The sequence below is a fragment of the Crocodylus siamensis genome, chromosome 3, assembly GCF_052110815.1.
Source record: "Crocodylus siamensis isolate JL-2025a chromosome 3, ASM5211081v1, whole genome shotgun sequence".
NCBI classification, from domain to species: Eukaryota; Metazoa; Chordata; order Crocodylia; family Crocodylidae; genus Crocodylus; species Crocodylus siamensis.
This window is the reverse complement of record NC_143397.1, coordinates 223,476,320-223,497,153: the sequence shown is the minus strand read 5'-3', so window position 1 is coordinate 223,497,153 and position 20,834 is coordinate 223,476,320. Positions and strand designations below refer to the sequence as shown.

The following is a 20,834-nucleotide window of genomic DNA, read 5'->3' as shown; positions in this document are numbered from 1 at the left end:
ACAGGAAAATGCTATGTTTGAGCTGTGCACAGTGTCTGATGTACCTATTGCACTACTTTCCTTATGTGAAAATCATACGCACACACATGCATACACTCATACCAATTCTCCCCACAAAGCTGAAATAATTGGACAAGACTGCAAGGACAGAATTTGCATGCGCATGTATGTACCATCACCATCACTCTCACCGTCACTATCACGTATTTTGGCTACAAGCTTGAAACAGACAACCCATGTGCCCACTGTTTAAAGCCATCAGTGATTCTGATGGCCCTATCTGGGATTTTGAGCCATTTGATTGGTTTGTATGCATAAATCAGTAGTTTATTTCCTGACCTGGACCACATCATCAGCCACCTTTGTCAGGGTGATGCAGAAAGACCCAGGGATCTGTGGCACCTGTACTCTTCCAGTTTGGCTTCAAGTGAGGGGCCATTTGTGCTTTATGTGAGTAGAAGCCATTCTAGAGCCTTCTTTACAAGCCCAAACGGCACTTGCCTACCTGTATAACTGGAGCTTGGATAAGGACTAACCAATGGCTTGGTTGTTAGAGCATTGTGCTAGGAAGTGGGAGAGAAGTATATTCAAATCCTCTTTGGATGAGGGACACCTAGAACTTGGATCACCCACTTCCTGAGTGAGTGCCCTACTCAATAGGCTATTGGGCCAAAACCTGGGAGGCCGCTTTTCTTCCTCTGGAGTTTGACATCCACTAGTCATGTTTTTTTGGCTCACCTGCAATTTTGGGACACACACACACACACACACACACACACACACACACACACACACACACACACAATGTGAGCACATAGAGTTGAAATAGGGTTCTGCCCTAAGTGTCTGAGATTGTGTGCGCTCTTGGATACCAGGATGAAGTGGGGTTCATGTAAAACACCTCTAGTAAATAGATAGATGGGTACCAAGACAACTTTTTATGACCAAGCTATGAACTAAATATGCAATTTTGTAACAGTAAGGTTGACAGTCCATGAACTGAAGTCTTTCTACAATGTACTGCTCTACGCAAATACACATGTTTGGTCTTGCCCCCCTTTCTTTAGTGCTATAAATATTTGTGCATAGTCATATTTCACCTTTCCGCACCGTCAGCTGTACAAGAAAAACTGTGGAAACAGGAGACTTTTATTTTGTTGCTGCTTGTGAAACTGAAGCTGGTGCAGAGGTGGGGGGTGGAGGAGGGCATTCCTGCGCGACTCAGGTCCAGACGTGTCACTGCACACGTCTGCCTCGAAAAGATTCCACAATGGCTCAGGGAGCATTACTGACAGTAACATGATAGACAATAGGCCATTATCCAGTTAACCCATTCATGCTGAATATCCTGATAATAATAAATTAGCATTTATTGACAGGAGCACTGCCTCTCTGCTCCCTCCCCCTCTCCCTTCCTCCTCTTTGAGACTATACAAAGGAATTATGACAAAGAGAAACAGGAGACAACATGGAGCAGCTGTAACCTTTCTATGCCAGGGTAAATCTAACGGGATGAGGGCCTGCCCTTTTGATGTTTGAAATCTATAAGTCTGTGTTTGTAACATTTTAGCTTTGTGTAGCTGCTCCTGCTTTGACTGTCCACCTCTCTTAAAGGACATTGCTACAAGGTTTGGATTTTTGTCTTTAGCTTTTGGGGCCTTTTCTGATATAAAGTAAGAGCACAGAACATAAGGTTATCAAAGCAGTGACCGAGAGCATGCTGTAGCAGAGAAGAATTCTCCTGGTGAATGTATGATTAAAAAAAAGATAAACTGTCAAAACAGAAATTTTAGGACATTGGAATTGGACTAACAGCCTAGCATGAAAGAGTGGGTTTTATCACTAAAAAAACCAGCTTTGTAAGAAGGAATTACACATTGGTTATGGACTACCAAATGCTGCTTTGATACAGTATATGAACACTGTATCTTGTGTCAATAAATAAAACATAAATGTGGACCCTGCTCTTGTCTTTTCATCTGTTTTTTGCTTTTCCTTCTTGCACTTCTTACTTCATATTCATTGAAAATTTTTACTGCATATTATGACTTGTTTGTATTGCATATTTCTTTTATTACATTGCAGTACTGTTAACTGAAGTGACTTTTGCATATACATAAAAATAGAATTTCAATTTTGCTAATGAACTGTGTATCTTAATTTTATAAATGTTGCATTTTGGCAATTTAAAGTGATATAGTCAGGGTGGGTAAGCCCAATTTTCATTTCCATATCTTCTTTTCTTCTGTTTGCAGAGTTCGTATTTGTTTTTTAACACGTTTCTTTTTCCTTCAAAGTGAGTGCATCTACACATTCAAATAATGTGTCATGATAAACTCCATGGCAGTTTGCACTGGATTCAACTGTTCCCAGGTACAACATGTGCCCAAGGCAGCAGCAGTATGAGCCAGGATGGAGCAGCCCTGAACTGGCAGCAGGCTCAGGGGGTCAGCCCTGGGCTCTGGGTGGCAGCGTTGGATGGCAGAGGGGCTGGCTGCCGAAGTGCAGAGCATTTTGGCTAGGCAGGAGGCAACGCCTGCACTTTAGCACCCTCATGCCCCAGTTAGCCCCTGACACATCTACAAGTGCATTTCGTCACACTTAATTACTCTACCGTCCCCGACAGAACTATCTTATGGCAGTGTTAATTAATTTATTGCACCTTATACCAGTGCACATGTAGACTGTGACGCTGTACTGCTAATTAGTCAACTCCTCAGTAAACCACACATGCGGATGCACCCAGTGAATGCTTGTTAGGTACTGTGTAATAAAAAGCTTACCTTTTACCCAGAATTTACAAGTATTTATATGGTAGGTAAACAAATACAAATATGAATGCAAAATAGAAGTGGTAATGAAATAAATTGCAAACCTCCAAGAAATTAAGGCATATAGTCCCGTAAAATTATTTTTAAAAAGACTACAACCAGACCAGATTCTACTCTCAATTGCAGACCAATACAATCTGAATACGTTAATAGATTCCACTGGAATTAATTGAAAATCCCTCAGAAACATAATTTGGCCCTCTATTGGTTAGAGTCTGAATAGTTTTCACTTACAATTTGTTCATGAAGCTTAGTTTCAGTTACACTTAAAAAAGAGAGGAGAGCAGGAAAAGGCCATGAAGTTGTGAGCTTCAGATAGGAAAAAATTAAGAGAAATTTTAGAATGAGGAAATAAAATGCGGTAACCTGTTGATGATATTCCTGAGAATATTTACACAGCTCTCTGTGACTGCACACTGCAGTAATCATTGAACATAGGTTCTTACCTTGGCAACCAGTACCTCACATGATACAGTTGTGTGATTTACAAGAGGACACAAAGTGCATTGCCCACATACTGTCTTATTTACCACTGGATTTGCATTCATTATCGGGCTATGGCAATGCCAACATTCCCACCATCAGTGTTGGGAGCACAGAGAAACAAAACACGCAGAAGAAAATGTGTCGTTTTAATTAGCTTCTTCTTGGAACAAAGCAGCATCATCATTCGTTAGCATGCCTGACAGCTGTAAGTGTTAAAGTCTAAAGCCACAACTATACAGAAGACATGCCTTATACACAGGAGTGTCGTCATTTTTAAGTTTCTTCACGTAAGTGGCCCTGTGTCCTACAAGGGTCCTTAAAAAGAGAAACTGGAGAAAGTAAGGCATGCATGCATACAGACACATACACACACAATTCAGCATCACATTTAGGATAAAGGGACTGTATAAAGAAGAAGTAAAATAATTAGATATGGAGGGTTTTCCTAGGTGATGTCAGTGGTTAAGAAAGGAGAACAAGAGGCACAATACTGTTCCAGATATTTGAAGGGTGTTAACAGTGAGACAGGTTCTGACCCTGTGCTCTCACGGATACAGAGCCGGGCAGCCAAACCTGGCTGGACCTTGTGCTCCCAGAACTTACTGATCAATGCTCAGTTCTAAACCTTACCCTGAAGTAGGGATCTACTCACACTTCTCACTACTCTCTGCATCTGCAAATGTTTGTGGACAGTTATCTTTCTCGTCAGGTACTAAATGTCCAGTGATTCTGTCCCTGCAGTCTTCCTTCACCCCTTTCCTTCAGACTAGTGATACTCCAGGCCACAACATCATAGCCATTGGCTATGGGTTTTTTTCAGAAAATGTTATTAAAGTGTCATTTTCCATGCATTGGGTATGATTTTTTCCTGCAGCTAGAAAGGCTAGGGACAGAAGTTACACATAAATTGGTTTAAGTGATCAGAAACTGGTTTAAACCTGTAACAGAGCAGAAGTTCAGTCAGTACACATAAACCATTTTCAAAATGGGTGAAACTGGTTTAAGATAAACCTGGGTGAATGTAGTATCAGAACTAACTGGTTTAGGTCAAACCAGTTTATGAACCTTCTGTCCCAGACCCTTTCCTGGTTCAAGTTAAAACAGAGTCCCCCAGCATCTTGAGGCCCTGCCCTGGGCTGTGTATACCTCTTCCAAAGGCCAGAAGAATGCGAATTGTTCCAAGAAAACTCTGTGATTGCTGAAACAAATGTGTTCTAGTTTATGCTCATTTTTTATTGTTTGGTCCAAATATATTGTACTTTCAGCTTACTGCAAATGTATAAGTGTATAATCAATTGCAATTCTGTAAGCCCAGAGAGGCTTATTCTTTAGACCCATATATTGAAGGCCCTGGCTAAAGTAATTGAAGCATTTTATTTTAAAAGGCCTCCTGCTTGAAAGTGTATGTGTCAAGGTTAAATATTATGGATTTTGAAATATGTGACATATTAACAGCTAAGGATTATGGTCCCTAAAAATCAGAGATTGTAATGAAAATTCCAAAACACCCTTCTTCATTGCTCTCTTCTGCAATGGTTTGAAATCTTATCTCCTGAAAGTAGTTGAACTGAATGTCTGTGTCATAATGGTGGGTCTGAGTTTGAAAAGATAGTTAGAACCCCAGGTTTACTGTTTGGCATTCTTATTATTGTTATTATTGTCATTATTATTAATAATATTTTTGTTGTCGTTATGGTTATTATTATGGTTTTTGTGGTTATGATGATGATGATGATGATGATGAATTATTACAAATCAGTTCTGCTTTAAGCTGACCTTCTCCATTTCAAGCTGTTGTCAACCCCAACTTCTGTCTTTTTGCCTAAGACAGATCTTCAGTATGTAAGAATAAAACTACTTGATTGTTTTAATGTAAGCCATTAATTTCGGAAATTCCCAGGCTGTTCATACTGGACCCAATCCAAAGCTCAGTGAAATCAATGACTCTTTCAACCTCCTTTAGCAGGCATTGGATTCATCCCCATAAAATAACAGTCTTTTTACCATTTTCAAGGGGGGAAAAGCCTTGGTTCCTTTTACAATATTAATTCGAGGGAGAAGCAAAAAAGCGATAGCAATTACTCACCACTAATGTGGCATTTTCCTTCTTCAGCATGCTTTAGACACTTTCTGTGTTAAAGACAAGTCTGTGTTTATTTTTCTGGAATATAAATGTTAGCTTGGAAGTTCTCAGTCCTACAAGATGCCTCCTTTGGACTTCAGTGGGAAGTGAAGGTTTGAAGATAAATATTATCTTGAACCTACAGGGTTTTTCAGGAGTGCAGATAAGAGGGCTGTCAGCCCCAGGTGCAGAATTTGAGAGGGCACCAGAATGATGCCCCTTATGGATTCCTCCAGAGTCTTTGCTACATCTAAAGCTGCTCTGCATAGGAGCTAAGCTGGAGAAGCCCTGGGCCATCTGGCTGTAGGAACAAGCAGCCAGGACACAGCAGAAGTAGCATCATGCTGCCCAGCCTGAGAAACCAAGTTGGAACAGCCCTGCACTGCCTAGCCATAGGAGGGTCTGGCCAGCCCAAGGGACTCAAGGACTCCTGCTGCTTCTGCAGTGCCCCAGCACCTGGCTCCTATGGCCAGGCAACATGAGGCTGCTCCTGCTGTGTCCAAGCACCCAACTCCTGTTGTCAGGTAATGCCAGGCCATTCCAGATGCAGCAAAGGAGCACTCACACCTTCCCCCAAGAGTTATGCCCAGGGTGCCAAAACTGATAGTGATGTCTCTGGGTTATGTTATTAGATGCTCATTAGTCTTTGCAGATATTTTTCACAAGCTTGTCTATATGACATGAAATCTAGTTTGACAAACAATGTTGGAGGCTTTTTGGATTAATCCACAAATAATCTTGACCTTCTTATGTTGCGGGTCCTTAAGTCATTGTTTTTGTTATAGCCTTCATTAGTGTAAGGAACATCTGCATTAATATCTGTTTATAGGAATAGCTTGCCATAATTCAGTTACTGTATTTACCCAAATGCAAGACTTTGAATCATCTGGGGGCAAGACCCCAGTAATTACATTTTATATATGGAAAATGTATAAATTTGTTATAGTTTTCCATGCATAACATCTAATTATTGGAGGCTCACTGTGGCAGAGCACCTTTGGTATTTGCCACTTTAAGGTTGAGAGCAGGTAGCTGGCAGGTACAGGCCAGCCCTGATGAGGTGGGCTTTTTAGGTTCAGGCTCTTAGGGCTGAGCAGCAGTCTGCTGCTGGCAGCTGGAACAACATCACCTGGCTGAGCTGCTGCTCACACCAGCTTGGAGATAAGGGAGGAACTATGGGGATGGCAGAAGCCCATTAGGGTCCCAAGCCCCAGAGAAAAGGTGGTGGGCCTAGAGAGAAAAAGGCCCAGGTTGGGAATGGGCTTCTTGTTTGCGGGCGTACACGTCTCCAGAAACTGGAGCCCCATGGGATGCCAGCCAGCTAAGGAGGGGGAGTAGGCAAACCTGATGGCCTGCACAGTCGCGCAAGGGAGCAGGGCAGGTTGGGTGTGACCCAGTGAGTGGCAGCATAAAAGAGGCCCAGTGAGAGGGTGGAGTGCAAGAGGCCCCGGTGAGAGGGGGGCAGTATGAATGAGGCTCCATGGGGCCGAGTGAAAAGACAAATGCATGAAGCCTAGTAAATAGCTGAGTTTGGCTTGGCCACAAGCCAGAGCAAAGAGCAACTCAAGGATGCCATCTGCAAGGCATGGGACATGATAAGGGAAGGTCAGAGTTGTGTATAATATCCCTGGCATCAGGGCATTAAAATGGGAAGCCTCCTGCATTTTACACCAGCACATGGAACAGCAAGTCATGGCAGGTGAGACTGGGTGGACTGCCCTACTTAGGTGGGCAGGCCGAGGTTTAGACCCGGCCCCTGGATTGTCCCCTGTCATACTTATCTTAAATTTGTCCCCCTCACTGCTGCAGCAGGGAAAGCAGTGGCAGCGGGGCAAGTGGAAGGGGGGAAGACAAACTGACCTCAGCCCCTTCCCCCCACTCCCTGCACATGTCCACCCTGCCATTTGCCCCCACACACACTGCCTGCCCCTCCTCCACTTGCTTCCCCACTGTCGCCACTTACTCTGTTACAGCTCTGGCTAGAGCTCTGGCCTGGGCATGGAGCACATAGTGGCTCCAGCCCTGGTCTGGTCCAGTGTCAGTGGTAGCAGTGATAGCTGTGGCCCCTGAGCTGAGCTGGAGCTGCATCCAGAGCCAGAGCTGGTGCTGTGTGATTCCCTTCCCGTGCCACTGTACCGCACAGGATTTCCTGCACTCCCCACTCTCCTCACACCACCCCACCTCCACTGCACATTCTCTCCTTCCAAACGTCCCCTCCTCCACTTGATGAGCTGCCCTGGCCCCAGCCAGGCACCCATGGTGGTAGCAGCTGCAGCCCCAGCATGGTCCTATATTTGAATCCAAGAGGAGACTTTCTCCCCACCATGTTGAATGGGTAAAAAGCCTCATCTTGGATTTAAGTAAATATGGAATATGCTTGGATTTGGCCAGATCTGACTCTTAATGCTTAACCATTGAAAGAGGGAGAACTTTTTATCACAAAAATAATGTGCATCTTTTTTGGGAGATGTGCTGTTATAAGTTCTGATGAAACTAATGACACTGTTCTTTGGAACAGTATGGTCAGGTTTTAAAATAGTAGTCAGAAACCAAAGAATATTAATTATTACTAAATCTATAACAATATGGTATATAGCAATTTGCCTTTAACAAAAAGTAATTACATTCATTTACTTGAAAAATTAGACATAAAAGTGGTGTTCAGGAATATTTCTTAATAGTTAATTGAAGAGAAATGACTTTCCAGTATTGTAAATGAGGTGGTTATCAGGCTTTTTTTTTCTTAAGAGACTTTCAAAAGACCTTAGCTGAACCAATGTATAATTACCTCAAAGCTCTGAATCCTGGTTGCAAAGGAACATTAAAAATTGTATTTAATAGTTTATGCAAAAAAGTCCACTGCTGCCTTCTATTAAGATTCCAATTTACTTTGATCTAAAAGTGGAAATAATCAATCTCTACCAACAAATGTATCTTAGGAATTATATTAATTAACACCCTTGGAATCCCAGTGCAGAACAAACTTGCATCTAGAGTATGAACCAATATTAAAAGACAAATCAGAATTGAATTTGGTTCCATTCTAATTGCTATTCCTCAGACTGGCTATGAGGAGTATAGAATCAATATTTGCATCCATTCAATATACAAGGTAATGAAAAAGGGAAAATCTCAGGGGAACAATGATAGAAGCACTAACTTTGATCTAGCTTACTCTGGCAAAAGTTTAGATTAAGTCTATTGATGCCAGCTAGTATCAGAAATTCAGTCTCAGGCCCTTTGTGTTCTTCTACTGCCTCTAAAATAAAATTTAAAAATAATTTTTGGGTTTTTTTCTGTCTTCAGATAACATTTGACTCCAAGATGGGAAAACAGAACAGCAAACTACGCCCAGAAGTCATGCAAGATTTGCTAGAAAGTACAGACTTTACAGAACATGAGATCCAGGAGTGGTACAAAGGCTTCTTGAGAGACTGTCCAAGTGGACATTTATCTATGGAGGAGTTTAAGAAAATATATGGGAACTTTTTTCCTTATGGGGACGCTTCTAAATTTGCAGAACACGTATTCCGCACCTTTGATGCTAACGGCGATGGAACAATAGACTTTAGAGAATTTATCATAGCCTTGAGTGTAACGTCTAGAGGGAAACTGGAGCAAAAGCTCAAATGGGCATTCAGCATGTATGATCTGGATGGAAATGGATACATCAGTAAATCAGAAATGCTGGAAATAGTGCAGGTATGTTTTGAGTGGATTTCTTTCTTTCTAAGATATTCATGGGACAGTTTTAAGACTATAGGATGGATAAAAGATTGTTGTGGTATTTTTGTTGTATTCTTAGTACACTATAAGTTTGCTTAAACATAAAACATTACTTAAGTTTGGCAAAACTTTTCTCACCAGTCCAAATGGAAATGAAGTGATTTATTTAAATCAGCTGGAGGTTTTTCTGAAAAGTAATGTTACATTTCTATGGACACTTCTTCATTGAATATCACATTGGTTTTGAACAAATGTCAAATAACATGATGATATATGTGACCTAGAACTCAGTGTTGACAAGGACTATCTTTTAACATCCTGTCCACTAGTTGAGGTGGACTCTAATGTCGACTCCCAGGTTGACTAAGACTGACTAAATGTATTTTTAACCAGGACTGTCCCTGTCTACAGTGGTGGCCTTAAGGTTCATAGATTTCATAGATTTCTAGGGTCAGAAGGGAACTATTAGATCACTGATTCCGACCCCCTGCTCTGGGGAGCTCTGGGGTTAAGTAACCCCAACCAGGTGCTTGTCTAATCTCCTTTTGAACACCTCCAAAGTAGGGGAAAGCACCACCTCCCTTGGAAGCCCATTCCATATTTTGGCAACTCTCACCATAAAGTATTTCTTCCTGATGTCCAATCTAAATCTGCTCTCCTTCAGTTTATGGCCATTGTTTCTAGTAACCCCAAGGGGTGCCCTGGTAAACCGAGTATCCTCTATTCCTTGCTGACCCCCCACCCCCAGTGAGTTTGTAGACAGCCACAAGATCACCTCTCAGCCTTCTCTTATGGAGGCTGAAGAGATTCAGGTCCCTCAATCTGTTTTCATAGGATCTTACCCTCAGGCCCTCAACCATGCAAGTAGCCCTTCTCTTAACCCTTTCCAGGTTATCCACATCCCTCTTGAAGTGCATTGCCCAAAACTGGATGAAGTATCACCTCCTTAGACCTGCTTGTGATGTACCTACTAATGCAGGAAAGAGTGCAGTTGAATAGTGAAATCTCATATATAACTTCTTCAAGGTTTTTTTTTTTCATCTTGCATATATGATTTTTGTCTCCATTTTGTCTCTTTCTAATGTGTTTTTACCCTGACAAACATGTCACTCCATGGAAAGATGTTTGTTTGGTTGTTTGTTGGTGGTGTTGGTTTTTTTGGGGGGGGGAAGGGAGGGACTTGTACTGCAATATGCTGGCATATCCTGCAATCCACTACTGTTAGAAAAGATGTTATTAAATACTCCTGTTCACAGGAAATACTGAAGTTCTAACTAGATACAGGATTATTCATATTTAATGATTGGTTAGAAATTGAGGGAATGGAATACATACAAATTACAGTTTATGGTTGCAAAGTGTATATTGCAGCACCATTATAATGCATCCCTTCCTGTCCTTTTTATTAGTCTTTGAATGTCTTCCAAACTGGCACCACAAAATGGCACTCTAATTCTGTTTCAGAAAGACCAGGTACAACATGGAGTTTAAACAGTTTTGTCTTTTTCACTTTTTGTGTTTTATATTCTTGTGTCTTGAGTTTAAAAAATGGAACTAAACAGACATAATCTCATCTCTGCCATAATAAACTATATGGAGTATTCTAGTCAGAAGATTTTTTTTTCCAACTTCTTCAGTCTTCACAAAATAACAAACATTTTTAAAAAGGCAATGTGTGGGTGGAGACAGGGGAGGAAGAAAGAAAGAGAACTCAAAGCAAACCAAAAAGGCCTGAAACCTAAAAAGTTTCTTTCCTTCAAAATGGGAATAGCCCAATTGGGACCACGTTACTGCCAATCAGACATAGAAAACCCTTAAGCTGTACAGTGATGAACAGAAACATAAAACTGTCAGATCAATAGTTCTATAGATGTGAACAGTATGGTTCACAAAACATATTTGTGCCAAATCCAATCAGAATGATGATTATAGGGTTTCTTTTATAATGGTCCTATGTGGGAAACAGTACTGTTTTCTCAAATACCAGGAATCTACTAGTCTGACTGCCAAGATGCCAGCATGCTTTGGATCATTTTTAGCCCTACAGGTACCAACCTCTGGTCTTTCTTATACCCACTGAAATTAAGAAGTGTTTCAGAGACCTGAGTGAGGGTAGATTTTATTATAAAACCCAAGAATTGATGATACAAATGGATGGAGATTTGTTCTTTGTTTAGCATTTGAAATCCAGGTCATTGAAGGCCAAAAGGGGGAAAACAGATGCACATACCAACATGTTTACAAGTGTATACCAACAATTAGAGAAAATGCCTGCATTAACTGCCAGATGGAGAGTGGGGGTGGGTGTTTGCTATGCCATGTGCATGTGCAGCATGGTTATTTCATATGAACGCAAGACTGCCAACATGTTTTCCTTGGGGACACCACGGTGCATTATGAGAAAATGTGGCCTGCCAGGAAAAATAACAAAGCAGAAAAAAGCAGAAAATCAAGCAACAGATGAATAGGCTGGAAGAGGGCCATGAAAACTACACAAGAGTCCTTGTGTACACTGTCTCTGAGCTGCACCAAGGAGTGTTGCCATGAAGCATCCCCCTCTCATTCACTCATACTCAGCAGGTACCGTATCCACCAGATGAGGCAATGCAGCTGCTTTAAAACATGTGTGCATGTATGCCAATACACATGAACAAGATAGCAGCTTTGGGTACATGTTCGGTATGTAGCCTCCTTTTGGCATGTGTGGGCAGAGCATGTCTCATGACTGTGCTCACTGTCCAACACAGCGGTGGTGTAGACAGGCCCTTTGAAACTGAACCATTGGTCAAATCCAACCAACCCTAGACTGAAAAGGTAAGAGATAAATATTAGTCCTTTTTTCAAATTCTGCTTCCTCTTTTTTTAGACTTTGCCCTTTCTACAGTAGCAACACATAGGGACTTGAGACTTCACAAATGTTTTCCTGAATGATGCATAATCAAATCACAGGAGCAAAAAATACCTGTATTACAGTGATGTTATTTTTCATTAGGAAAATTAAAATAGCATGAAATCCTTAAAGACCTGTTCTATTCACTGTTTATTCAATGATGCTTCAGTGTTGGCAGCCTATCACTCCTGTCCTGTCTGGTCCCTAGTTCCCCTGGTAAAGTTGCTGACAGCTCCTTATTTGGTTTCTCCACCTCCAAATCATTTTTCTACTGCCCCCTGATATTTTGAGGGACCTCATAAAGTATGATAGGGTTAACAAAGTTTGATAAAGTGTTAACTGGGTCTTTGGGTCTTAAGTCATGTTTGTTCAACTGTTGTTGCTCTCTTGCAAATCGTAAGAGGTTTGCCAGATGGAGAAGCTACCATCTGTACAATGGAGTTACCAGTTCTACTTGCCGGGCAGTGTTGCTTCCAACTCCCCCACATCCCTCTCATCCATACCCCATCTTTTGTAACTATACTTAGCTTTTATACATATACTTATCTGTATATGTTGTTGAGGGGAGGTCTGTGAGTGTATTTAGTAGATCACTATGAACTTGAGTATAATGCAGGTATCATATTGCCTTAATAGATCTAAAGAAAGCTTTGATTTTTAGTGATTGCATCAATAGTAAATGCATTTTAACAAGCTGAACTGCAATTTAGCATTTTTTAAATGTTAAAATATGGAAATAGAGGTTATTGTATCAAATGTGTTCCACTGGGTTATAAACTATCACGATTTTTCTGACTGAAAAATAGAGATGTGCTTATGTCTTTGATACCTCCCTCAGGAACTTATTATAAGTCCCTTCTCTAGGATACATTTGCATATTGATACAGTATAATTTAATATATTTTATTCTGGATTTCTGTATGCTACAGTGCATCAAACTAACATTTAAAGGAACAGTGTCAAGTTGAAAGTTGCATTGCCATTGGAAAAATCTTGATCCCTATTATTTTAACAATGAGTTCCTGAGATTACCATAACCAAAATACATTTGCAGCATTATTTTCTCTTTTTTCCCTGCCTTCTGTATTATGTGTATCTGAGAGCTATTTCTCCATCTTTATGTGGATGTTGCACTTCCTTTCTCATGCTTACCATGTTGGTTGCTTGCATATGGAGGAGATAGATGGCATTTTTGGGCTTCTTGACTTCTCTGATAGTAAGGACAAGATCTGATGGTCAAAGCTGGAACTAGATAAAATGGCAAGTTGCAGCTTTCTGGCAGTCAGTTGATTTTACCATGGGGGTAGTGGGCAGTTAGCATTTCAGGATTTAAGTTGGATGCCTTTTGAGTATGTGCTGTAGTTTCAGCTATGTGGAACTCTGTTTTTGTGTGCAGGGAAACAAGGAAGACCAGGCTCTGTAGCAGGGACAGGCATTTCCGGATTTGTTTTCTCTCCCCTCTTCATCCTTGTTCCTCCTGGGCTTTCAGGTTTCTTATAATACTTGTTGCATTCTACTGCTATGATATTGATTTATTGTGTTTAATCCATCTGCCCCCTGCCTCAGGGCTTCTGCTGGCCACCTGTAGGAGCTAAAACATTTTTTTTTCACTCTTTAAACATATAACTTGCCTTTTGGTTTTGCTTTTCAGTTTTCCCTCTGAAGCACTAGTGTGCTAGAGCTTCTCATGGTGCTGAGGCACCTTCTCAGGAGTCGCTCTAATTGAAGTGCCTGCAACTTCTCATGTATTCAACTTTTTGTGGGGGTGTTTTAACTAAAGCTCATTCAATGAGCTTTAGTTTAAAGCACCCCTGCCGCCCTTTTGAAGTGTGGGGACACTGAATGCATGTGATGCTGAGGTTGCTGGAACATGCTTATTAGTACCTTCTAGCAGACTCAATTAATTGAGCCTGCTCTGATGCATTCTAATTAGAATACATTGGAGGAGGCGTCAGGCACCTGTATAGATGCCCTTTATCAGGGAGGAATTTCCATCTCCTCTACCCCCTCCAGTGAGATTGGCAAGGACTATAGGACTAATGCTTTGTTATATTTTAGTTTTGCTTTCCTCTCTAGTGTGGGCCGTGGTCCATTTCCTGGCACCACCCAGGCATTTTTCACCTAACAAATTCCCTCCTATTGCAGGGACCCAAGGCTTTGGTTGCATTCTTGGTCTCTGCTGCTCTCTTTTCTGGCACATTGTCATTTTTGAGGCCATTGGTTTCTTGTATTCTAAGTGTGTCATGTGACCTTAAGGGTTACTTTGTGAATGGGGTATACAGCAGGGACCAGAGCAGACATGCCTGTAGACCCTTCTGGGTTTAAAATCTGTTACATGGTTGCTTGCATTTTTAGGAACTGGTGACAAAGACAATCAAAGGCTTGGAAAACATATCATACCAGGAGAGGCTGAAGAAGCTAGGCTTGCAGTAAAAGCACTTAAGAGATGACATGATAGCAGTCTTCAAGTATTTGAACGGCTGCCAGAAAGAAGAGGTAACGTGCCTTTTGTCTCTTGCTGCAGAGAGTAGAATGAGGACCAGTGGTTTGAAATTGCAGCAAAGTAGGTTTAGGGTAAATATCAGGGAAAATTTCTTCACTGTGAGAACAGTGAAGCAGTGGAATAGACTGTCTAGGGGAGTTGTGGACTCTCTTTTAATGGAGTTGTTCAATGAAAGGTTGGACAGCTACTGGTTTGGGATAATCTAGGAATAGCTATTCCTGTGTTCTCCTGTGGGTGTTACCCATGCTTTTCAACTTTGCCGGTTGTTCCCTGCCCCAACTTCCTGCTACATATGTATTTTTTAAGCATTCCTCAGAGGCACTGAGTGTTGGCTGTAGCCAAGGCTAGGGATTTTGACTGGGTTGTATCAATTCTCCTGCTGTGACTAAAGCTGGAGGTTCCTGGCTAGAGGGTCTTGCTTGTCCACTCAGGATCAGACTGATCACCATATTTGGGGGTGAGGAAGGGATACCAGCCCTGATCATACTGGTATGGATTGTGGGGTGTTTTTGCCTGCCTTTGTAGCAGTGGGGTGTGGCCCTCTACCTGGGATGTCTTAAGAACATATTAACAATCTGGTTAGTCCACCAGAAATGCCATACCAGTACTTCCCCAGTGAAAGGCAGGCAGGGGTGCCTTAAAACCCCAGCTCCCACCATCTAGTGGGTTGTTAAGACTGGAGGACAGTGGGGTCAGGCACGCCCAGGGGAGGCACCTGAACCCAGTGTAAGTAGTGTGGGGCATGCACACTTGTCAAGAAGCACCTGAGCCCCATGTGGCAGTGTAAGGCCCCAGGGGCCCCAGGGAGGGGCAGTGGAGACCCCAAAGGATAGTGGGGCCAGGCACATCCAGGGAGGGGCACCTGAGCTTGTGGGGGTGTAAGATCCTGGTAGTAGTGGGGTTAGAGGCACCTGAGCCTGTGAGGGATATAAGATCCTGAGGCCCCAGTATAGGGGTGGAGTTTGGGCCCCAGAGAGGGGGATGTATTGATGCCTCAGGAAGGGGGCAGCTATGCCCTGATAAGTCTTTGGATGACTGAGGCCGCAAGTGGGCCTGAGACTGAGTGTGCGAGTAATTGGCCTTAGCTGGGGAGCGAGTGAGCAGTGAGGTGCTTGGGGGTTAGATCTGTGCCCAAGGTGAGATGAAATTGGCTGGTCACTGCTCAGATGAGGGTCACAGGAGAGGCCTGAAAGGCTGCACCAGGGCCAGTCAAGGAGTGTGAGTAGGCAAGCCTGATGGCCTATGCGGTCGCACAAGGAGGCTGGGTGTGGCTCAGTAAGGGGCAGCATAAAAGAGGCCTGGTGAGAGAGGGCAGAGTGCAAGAGGCCCCAGTGAGACGGGAGCAGTATGAATGAGGCCCAATGGGGCAGCATGATAAGATGAATGAATGAGGCCAAGAAGGGGACTGAGGTTGGTCTAGACATGAGCTGGAGCTAAAACCAACTCAAGGACAGTCCCCTGTGAGGCAAGGGACATGATAAGGGGAGGTCAGAGTCTGCCCATCAGGGTCTTAAATGGGCAGCCTCCCACATTTATTACAACCATTATCATAACAACGAGGCATGGCAGATGAGACTGGGCAGATTGCCCTAGACAGGCAGGGGGGCTGGTACTGTGACCAGGCCTGGGAGTTTGCACCCTATCACAGTAGTTTTACAAAGAGTTTAAGTTCTGGATTGCATTAGGATGGTTTGGACAGGGATGATTCTGCCTCAGGCAGGGGGTTGAACTAGATGGCCTCTGGACGTCCCTTCCAGCCCCGCTTCTCTAGGATTCTATAATTCTGTGTCTCAGTGACCCGGGCAGTTCCTTCCAGTCCTCTGCTCCTATTCTCCTTCCTAATTTGATATCAGTCTGAAGCCCGGCTTACATGTGGCAGCAGCTCACATGCATGCTCTTGCCCAAGCTCGCTAAGAAGGTATTTAGTCATCACAGTAGACGTAGCAGAGCTGAGACCCAAGAGACCCCAAGCAAGTGCCTGCACAAGGGAAGAGGAAGGGGAAGCAGCATGATGCTAGTTCTAGTCTCTATCTGGGTTTGATAAATTCCTAAGTATTTTGGGAGTAGCGTCTTGAGCCAATTGCCAACTTTGCTGGCCCCTATGAAGGACTAACTTAGCAGGCTCTGTTGGGAGTTAACAGATGTGTAGGGAAAGCAATCACATCTGGCCTGCGGGCCACAGTTTGCCCATCCCTGTACTATATGAAGCCTTCAAGAAGCCTTCATATAGTAACAGGGACGTGAACAACACTGATGGCCCATCTTAGCCTTTTAAACACCACATAACCTGCAGTCATGGTCTGGCTGGCAAAGCTGTTTCCTCATTTTCAAATCCACTGACCCACTAGGGTGACTTCCATAGCTGTACAAATTGTCCACAAGAGGCCCATGTACCACACATCTCTCATAAGCCACCTCCTATTTTGACAAAAAAATTGGAAGCATCCACAGATACGTCTAAAACACAGTTTGAAAATTCCATTTTTAATATGAACACTTTGGGCACAAGCATTCATTTGGCAGTCTCAGACATTAAGCTGCAGTGATTAATTCTTGCTCGAAGGATAAAGTTTGAGTTTTAATTTTGAATTCCATTACTTTTTTCAGTCCTTGATGGACCCATAGCATTTCATCCCCACCTGGCATGTTATGCTGTGTTTCCCAAGGCAGTGCACAGTTTGGAGCCACATGCAGGTTGGCCATGTGTTGTGACTGGGTTTGTGAGAGACAGGCCTGATGGAAGCAGTAACTTCCTCCCAGAAGCACCATAATGTTAGCAACTCCAGTTGTCAGCATGATGTATTTTGTGTATCATTCTCCACCCTACAGATCCTTTCTACCCTTGGCTTCACACCAGGATCACAGAGGCTTTCCACCAAACTGTACAATGCCAAGTGCCACCACAAGCTTCTCATCCCTCCCTCTCACCTCCCAAACAACCCCTTTGCACTTCTAGTGAAGGGACTTCATCCCTGCAGTAAGGGTAATGTTGAATCACAACTTTATCTGGCAGGGCTGCAAAGACACCTTCATAATCCTTATATGGGATGTAAAAATAGCATTTACAGTTTCACACAAAGACAAAAATGCCAGTGAGGTTTTGACTGGTAGCCACTCTTCCCGATTTGGAAGCCATAAAGAAGCCTAAAACCCTGGGTTGATAAAGCTCCATTTCGAGACAGTAGCAAAATCCTTAGTGAGACCTTAGTGAAAGGTGTTTTTTTCAGATCTTTATTTTCTTCACGATATCTCATTTTGTTCTCAGTGGCTCCCGATCCTGGCTTAGTATAGTAAAATGCATTTCCCAGAAATCCATGACACTCTCACTACCACCATCCACCACTCTCTAATTTCTGGCCAACTATACCAAAAATATGCAGTCCACATGAAAGTCACTGGACCCAGTTCAGCATCAGCATACTTGGTGGCATGGATTACGTTCTGGGCATCAGGTGGTAATAAAACAGGTGAAAGTGGCAAAGCACTAAAGTTTGTAGCAATTGACACCTTGCTGCAAGTGTCAATTTATGTGGAAAGCTAAGGAGGGGAGCGTTTGGCAAGAAGATCACCCTATTGTGAAGAGCAAGGCATTGCTGGTTTCCTTTCTTGCTATAGGCACATACTAGCCTAACTCCTGATGTAGAAATTACAGTTACATGCTATAGCCTGCATTAAATAGCAACCCACTAGAGGGTCATGTGACCCCAACTTACTTTTCTTTGTTACTGGTTTATGTCAACGTTGGCTGTCAGCTACTCTGATGAGAAGTCTGCCTAGAAGGAGATTGCCACTGTGTGAGTCACTTGAGTCAGCTCTGTACCTTTCCAGCCCTCTTAGTAGTAGAAACTATTGCTGCTCAGGGTACCAAACCAACCGTAGGGCAAATCCAAGACTCCTATTATGCCCTGTCCCACTACAGGTGAAGAAAGCTTCTTGTGCCCTCTGTTTCTCTGCCAGCCCAGGTGGTAGGTGCTGAGCATTTTGTCTCTGGTTCAGTGGCTTTCCTAATATGTTCACACTGTTACATATAAACCTGCCTTGTTTGTCAGGTTGCTCTTTAACAAAGCATAAATCCCAGTGTAGCAATACTGAAATAATACAGGGGCAAATCCTGAGCCACTTCAGCTTTCATCAGATTTACTTCAGAAAAATTCCACTGAACTTCTGAGTAAGAAGAACCTTGTCTGAGTAAGACCCTAAGACTTTGTCCACAGTAACCATTGTCAATATGAAAGGAACATTAACTATGTTATTCCCATCTGGCTTTGGCTCTCCTGGAATAGCTCATCTGTTATTCCCCTCACACAATGCTCTTAAAAGGAGCCTGTCAGATGAGGACATTGCTAAAACAGCTTGTTTTGTTCTAAAATTTGCATATTTTTACTATGGTAACTTTGATTAGTATAAACAATACCATGTGCAGACTGAAGTCATTCTACAACCCCCCTCCCCTCCCCCCCCCCACTTGGTACATCTATATCAGGTAGGGGGATGGAGTGCTGCCCCTCTCAGATAAAAGTTTAATCATTTCAAGATAAGGTTCACTGCTGCTGTGATCCCTGTAAACCCTGCCTGCTGCCTGCCAGGGGGCAGGGTTAAGCTCTGACTGCCCCATGATTTTATTTTCCCACTCCCTTTCTCTTCCTTGCCTCCCCCATTCGTGCCATTCACTACATGTCTTATTCCCTTATCCCCTCCAGCCTCATCCTTTCATCTGTTCTTGCATCTCTTAGATTGTAAACACTCCAGAGTGAGACTGTTTCCTCTTCTATTTTTATGCACTGCACAGCCCCATGGGACCCCAGTTCTCACTTGGAGCCTTTGGGAATTTCCACAATGCAGGTGATGGTGATGATGAAGTTGCCAGTTATTTTCCCAGTCAAGTCAGGTTTTAACACTGAAAGTTCCTTTCCAGAAGTTACATTCATTTCTATAACTCAATTCATGGAAGACTCAAGTTAGAAGAGATCAGACAGTAAAACCCATTGCCTTAACATTAGATGCATGACCCAGGGCTAGGGCAAGAGTCAGCTCCCTTTAGGGAGTGGCATGCCAAAATCAGGACACTGCTTGCAACTCCACTGCTGCAGCCACTGTCACTGCCAATGCTGCTCTTAGTCATAGCTACTTCCCCACTGCAGTTACCACTGCTACCACCCCTTATTCCTCACCACTGATTGCAGTTACCTCTAACTTCTGCCTGCAGTGAATTTGACAGTGAGAAAACCAAGAGTTATAAGGGGTGCAAGAGAGAGTGGGATTGGGGCAGCAGGAGGCAGTGCTGTAGACAGATTGCTCAGGTACACAGGAATGCTACTGCTCAACCCCCTGCCTCGCACCGCAGAATTGCTGCCAACATCCTGACTCCAGAGTCTAGATGCAATCACTTGTCAGACCAGGCCCAGCCTGTGGACCATAGGTTGCTGATGCCTGACCTAGGGGAAAGGTATTTGACTATATTCCTGCAACTTATTAAAATGTAATTAAACCAACCGATGTCTTTCTGAGTGTGTAACTCTGCACAGTATTCAAACCTGAGGAGATCTGAAAGGTGACCTGGTTCCCTTGACATAAGAGAAGTAGCTAGGAGCGCCAGGACAGCTGAGGGTTCCTCGTTTAGCATAGGGAGCACCTCACATTGCATAACAGCATCCCCCAGTTGATGAAGATGCATTGCTGTGACCCCAGCACTGTGCCTTTGAGTCCAGCTTGACTAGATGAGTGGAAGGGCAAAGTGTGTTCATGAATGGAGAAACTAGACAGTTGGGGGTCAGTTGAGCCATCTGTAGTCTATAGCAAGGACCAAAACTCCCAGCATGGAGAGGGATGGAGACAAGATAATTAGAGGCGACATGTTGAGCTAAGCTCGTAAAACTAACCATCCCTGGATTTGTGCACACAATTGCTACATGTTAGAAACAGCATATACATATGCAGATTTAGATATACAAATACATGGTTTGTATGCAAAAGTACAAGTTTTCATGTACAACTACAGTTCACATATACAGTGTCATGTTTTGCAGGCAGTTTAGGCACCCAGCTTAGGGAACGTAGCTTTTTCTGTTATAAAATTAAAATGCCCTAACCTACCTCTTTTATTTTGAAGAATAACAAAGTAATAAAACATACTAGTACTTGCTAAATATGAATATACTAGAATAGTAAATACAAAACATAATTATTGAAAACACACAATTTTTCTGGGGGAGTAGGACTTCACTTCTCTGTAGATGACCCATAGATGGTTTTGGTCTCTGAATCAGTACATACAGG

The 20,834-nt window shown here is 42.9% G+C and overlaps 1 protein-coding gene across 2 annotated transcripts in view; it reads left to right on the top strand.

The window, feature by feature from the left end:
• The window catches only part of NCALD (neurocalcin delta), a 79,702-nt gene that overhangs the window by 41,178 nt on the left and 17,690 nt on the right, over nucleotides 1-20,834 (top strand). For both annotated transcript variants that reach the window (XM_090040451.1, XM_090040450.1), the window contains exon 2: nucleotides 8,746-9,141. In XM_090040451.1, coding sequence (XP_089896577.1) covers nucleotides 8,764-9,141 — 378 coding nt within the window. In that variant the 5' untranslated portion in view covers nucleotides 8,746-8,763. The remainder of the gene's footprint in view (nucleotides 1-8,745; nucleotides 9,142-20,834) is intronic.